Here is a 5275-nt window from a genome sequence, read left to right as displayed (position 1 = left end):
CATCGTGTCTTCCGCCAACTGCGAAGCCTCCGGAGATTTGTTGTAGTCTTCATCGATTCGAGGGTACTCCTATCATGGCAGACTCTCGAGAGAGCGAGCTCACGAGAAGGATCCGCTGACATCTCCCGATGTTTCAAAGTGAACGAATCAAATCGATGAGTCCGCCGCGAATCGTAATCCACGGCATCGAAGTCTGCCAGTCAATTCTCGAAGATGGATTCGGAGGTGGATGGATGTTTGAGAACTATTGCCTCGCCACCCGCGTCGGGGGCAGATAATCTATCGACTGCTCCGCGATGAGAACCGAAGCTCATCAAGAGATTGCTCTCGCCGGCGATGGTGTCTCCGTGAAAGATTCCGAGTTCCACAGAATCGTTGCTCGACTGAGTCCTCAGTCAGGATCGGGGTCGAGATTCATGTTCGAGACGCTGAAACCATGGATACCTTCGATGGAATCTTGCTCATACTCGGATTGTCAGACGATAAATCCACGTGGTCCAAGTTCGTTCGAGCCGCGGTTATCCTGCTACATCTACTTTCGCTGCCCGGTTTCATCCTCGTGCTGCTGAGGATTTCGGGAGCGCTTTGGACAACGAAACTGAGCGTATATTATCGCATTTTTCTCATCTTGAACAGTCTCGTTCTGTATGTGTGGCGTATCTCTCACAGAATTCAGCGGCGATCAACCTCGATATCATCATCTTCCGGAGTGTACACAGCTCTAATCATGTTGAGCCTTGCTGCGGCCGTGACCCTTTCGATTCTTCTCGCGAAATTCGACCCCATAAAGTGGAATTTCGCGTCCTCCCAGAGTCCCTGATGCCTAGTTGCGGTGTCAAGGGTAGGCTGCGTAGTCATCAGCATCCTGACTCTGGTCTTGAACCTGGAAGTCGCTCGACTCATGGGAGAAACCGCCCAACGGATGGGGAAGTACGTTCAGCTCTGCTCGTCAGGAAGCGTTATATCTGCCTGCAGCCGCATTGAGTCAGACTGTGAATATCTCAATGAAGTTTTGTGGCTGCCCTTGACAATGATCCACGTTCTAAGCTTCGCTCTGCTGTCCAACGCCTTTCCATCGGTCACGGGTAACTTTCCATGCACGGAGAATATCGTGTACGTTCTCTTCGAAGATTCACAATACCTCCTACAGTTCTTGATTCTTATCAACGCAGCAGATTCGGTATCTAGCGGCTACAGGAAATTCATCCGTGTTTTGAGGATGCAAAATGATTTCTTCAAACCCTCCATGACCGGGAGTCGAGTTCTCGTGAGGAGTCCACGGGGTTTGTTTGCTGGTTTCGGGAGTTCGCTTAGCTGGAAATCGTTATGCGCGTTCATCGCTTTCACCTGGGACTTCACCTTCACTGCGTTCCAAATGTTACTCATAGTCCCGACGGGCTCTGACTACTGTGATTGGTGACACTCTGACTTGAAATCTTGGTGGAAGTGGCTCGCTATCCCTCTGCGTCGTACGTATCATCCCTAGCAACTCGAAGCAAAACCCTCTGACCCTGATGGTTGGCTTATTCCGTTTTTCGTTTGACGTATGTATATATATATGTATATCCTGATCCTCCAATGAGATTCGATTACTCCCTCCCTGGATTCCTCCGTTTGAATATAGGACCTGTTCTCGCTATCTTCTTGGCGTTTCTTCCCTCCACTAGTGAGGTCGGAGGAGATTTCTTGTCATCAGATGGTTTAATAAGATGGGCATCGAGAATGCTCGACCGGAACATGTGATGAAGTTCTACGACGGAAACTCTCTCGCTCGCTGGTCCACAGGCTAAATATACCTCGAGCCACACACGGATGAGCTTCAGGGGCGCGCACAGGATTTTTTTTTGGGGGGGCATGGCCCCTTCGCCCCCATGATATCATCTACCTCATCTAAGCGTTCCATTTCCTCTCCATAGAGGAACATTTTAATTCGCGCGAGAAAGCGGGATATTTACACTCTCGGTTCCTGAATCGGGTGCGAGCCCATCCAGAATCAAAAAACAGTCATACGTGATAGGCATTATTTTGCTTCTCGTAGCTCTTAAGCATACATATATGACATCGGGACAGTCTGCATCCGACCTGAAGAGGCAGATGAAGGTTCCGTCCTCGCTGAACAGCTCAAAAGAAATCACACAGTGGACCATGGTCGCAGAGCCCTCTATATTCTTCGGTCGTGAGAGATTTCAGCCCAAATAATATATTATTATTATTATTATTATAACTATAATCACAGAGGTGATTTGAACCGTATCTCCGTCAAGTCCCGTTTCTCGTCGTGACAGCTATAGTTTCGAAGCCGTTTTTTAGGGAGAGGGTCGCTTTTTCAAGATTTTCTCGCGTAGTCCCTGCCCCTGTATTCTCGGGAGCTCCCCGATCGTCATCGACGCTGATGGCTGTGAGATCGAAAGATTTGAAGTATTTAGCGTCTCTGATGCAAGAGACGACAATCACAATCACTGTGGAGAGACCGCCAATCAAGACAGCGAGAGAGCACACAGCGATGGCGGAATTCCGTGGACGAACCAATTTCTCTTTCAGTAAGCCCGTGAACGAAACCGTTGCCTCCATGCGCTGAAATGAAAGATGACCATAGAATTCCCCCTGATTTCGAACGCTGTGAACAATCGAACCCGTTTCAGGTCGCAGGGTGTGAGAAGAGATTGAGACTCACCTCCTCGATCCACGCAACTGGAACTATTCTTGCGGTGACATTTTCCAGAGTCCTGAAACGTGATGAAGAATACTGAGTTCATCCTCCAGGCATGCAAGTCTGCGGGTTATTCAAGAGCGGACTCTGAAATTACTTACGGCACGTAAAGACTGGGCTTGACTTCAATGTTGATCTGCAATCGCTTCGCAGCTCGCAGCACGAGTCCGGTCATCTGCAGAGCGAGAGGCCGATTTTATGACTGACTAATACTTCAATAACCACGGAACATGCCGAGTGAACCGCCATGATCAATTTCCTGTACTGGAATCGCTCACCGAAGAGATTTCGAGGAAAGTCTCATGTTTTTCTTTCGTGGGTTTCAGGCCTATTATATCTTGGGATAGTTTCGGTTCACCCATGTAGAAGTGAGGAGCCGACATCATCAAAGGCAAACCCTTGCGGCATTTGCTGATATTCATTATTCCGCTCAGATCACATTTGTCGGGAGACTCGCAGTAGCAAACGTTCGATTCCACCTCTTCGGCGTTCGAGTACAGGGCTGCCGGCACTGTGTATCTGCGGAGGAATAATCATCAATGCATGAGGTGCGAATGGGTCCATGTGGGAAGGAGATCCGTCGGAGGTACAGCTCTTCTCACCGTTGCGTTTCGATGCCCTTGACTTCTGTATCGGATTCATGCTCCAAGTGGATGGAGCGGCATAACTCGGCCGAGAAAATTTGCAGTGTGTTCCCCTTGTCCATGAGAGGCGGGAACTGGGAGCCGTCGGTGCCATTGATCTGATTGCAATGATCGCTCCCCCAGTAGGACAGTTCCGTTTTACCATTCCATTCGATTATTTTCGTGAAAGGCAAATCTCCAGCGCCCGTGCCTACAGTGTACTGGTCTGAGATCGATCCATTCTTGTTCAGCAGGAGTCCGAAACGATCGTGCGAGTCAAATTCTAGCGAAGGCAGCGCTTTCTTCGCCAGCTTCACAGCCTCGACAACGAACGGGGTATCGTATCCGGAAAAAAGCATCTCATCCACGGTGCGACGTACCACTGAGAAGGAGAATAATCTTGTCTATAACTCGTCAACTCCTCTTTATGATGTCGATATCCTGCTCCATATAGGCGCTATTTCGGAGCGAGCTGATGGAACTCACCGATGTCTTCGTCATGCTTGTACGTTAGTGCATGGAGAACACTTTGGAAAACTGGCTCCAACCACGGGAAGTTAGGAATGGTTTTCTCAATAAAGTCAGCGACGGAAACCAGCGGAACATTGAGCGCGTGAACAATATCTTCCTTCGGATCACCAGACGAAAATTCTCGCAGGAATCGATAAGACTTGTATTCGGAGTAGGAAATCTGGAATAGGAAAGCCTCTGAGTGCGCGAATCGATCCGACGATCCAGAGATCGGCCGTTCAGCTCAAGCGGAAGCTCGTCATCGAATATCGCCGGAGTCCGAAACAGATCTCGTGGAAGATACTCACCACATTCTCATCCATGTAATCAACCCGTTTCGTTCGTTTCTCCAGGTAGACATAAGGTCCGATCTCCTGAACTCTGGGAGGTCCCCCATCCCTGAACTCTTCGATGTTCGTTATATTGAACAGATGTACTGATAGATATACGGGGTCAGAGTAGTTCGCCCATCTCTCGAGAGCCTCGTTCTCGCGGATCAGGCGCATTTTCTGGAGCGAAGAATCCAATTAATTCTAGAACAGGACCGCTATCCACATTCCGTTGGCATCGGAGCTCCAGCGGAAAAGTCGCTAAAGCCTTACCTGTCTCAGATTGGAGCCCACAAATTGGGGAATAAGCACTGTATAGCCGAGGATCCCCGCTGCGAGAACTGCTATAGATGCACTCAGCACAAATGCCAGAAATGCATTACAACGGAGCCACAATCGCGTCATCCCGGAGCCAGGAGAATTCACGGGCGTCCCGACGAAGAAAAAAAGAACACTCCGGATGCAGAACGAAGTCTAGGTCTGGAAAATGAATCACAGTATTCGATTCGGCTTTCCGGTTGACCTCTCTCACCCCAGATCTCTCAATCTGAAGGTTGTATCTGAACTCTTTCCGCGAGGGGTCCGGACTCAGGACGCCTAATAAGCCCACCATCGAAGACAATCCCCAACTAAAGAACGGCGGGTGCCAATCGCACACCTCCTCACGATTTCCGCTTCTGACCTGAGCCGATAATAGTCGGAGAGTCTGTCGACCGGGAGTTCCGGATCCGACCCATACTCCTCCGATTCGGCATTGGGAACGACCGCCTGATCTTGGCAAATAGAGCCCCAAGTGAATGATTCGCGAGAAGCTCCGGATCGGGAATAATACCATCAGACTCACCCTCAACTCTATCTAGCAGTCAAAAAATAGCCGAATGCGAGCTAAGTATACGCTAATTCGTTGTGCCAGAGAGCCGGAAATAGAATCTCTCGGCTCCACCGAATATCCACGTCCGTTCAGAAAATCGGTCCAATATACAGGTCCGTCTTGAACATTGGAAGTTTCAGCAGTCGGGCCCCTTCCGATGATGGCAAGCGGGGGCGGGGGATTCGATCGCTGGCCCCGCGTTCAGGTTGCTGACATTCCCCAAGTATTTGAG

At 49.7% G+C, this 5275-nt stretch overlaps 1 protein-coding gene across 1 annotated transcript; it reads right to left on the bottom strand.

The window, feature by feature from the left end:
- Positions 1-2259: 2259 nt before the first annotated feature.
- LOC100904339 (lysosome membrane protein 2) lies at positions 2260-4577 on the bottom strand. The gene is made up of 8 exons (XM_003747358.2): positions 4446-4577; positions 4152-4352; positions 3820-4024; positions 3313-3715; positions 2989-3229; positions 2812-2885; positions 2675-2726; positions 2260-2574 (listed from the first exon to the last, which is right to left on the bottom strand). Exons 1-8 carry the CDS (start codon positions 4575-4577, stop codon positions 2260-2262), a joined length of 1623 nt encoding a protein of 540 aa, XP_003747406.2.
- Between the last annotated feature and the right edge of the window lie 698 nt (positions 4578-5275).

The sequence above is a fragment of the Galendromus occidentalis genome, unplaced genomic scaffold, assembly GCF_000255335.2.
Source record: "Galendromus occidentalis unplaced genomic scaffold, Mocc_1.1 scf7180000077516, whole genome shotgun sequence".
In the NCBI taxonomy this organism is placed as follows: domain Eukaryota; kingdom Metazoa; phylum Arthropoda; class Arachnida; order Mesostigmata; family Phytoseiidae; genus Galendromus; species Galendromus occidentalis.
This window is presented reverse-complemented; position numbering and strand designations above follow the sequence as displayed.

Excerpts from the sequence above, each read along its gene's own strand:
- LOC100904339 (XM_003747358.2), bottom strand. The coding sequence starts at position 4,577 with ATGACGCGATTGTGGCTCCGTTGTAATGCATTTCTGGCATTTGTGCTG. Across the intron at positions 4,353-4,445 it reads TGGGCTCCAATCTGAGACAG|AAAATGCGCCTGATCCGCGA; the intron begins GTAAGGCTTTAG and ends TCTTCGCTCCAG. Across the intron at positions 2,575-2,674 it reads CAGTTGCGTGGATCGAGGAG|CGCATGGAGGCAACGGTTTC; the intron begins GTGAGTCTCAAT and ends CTTTCATTTCAG.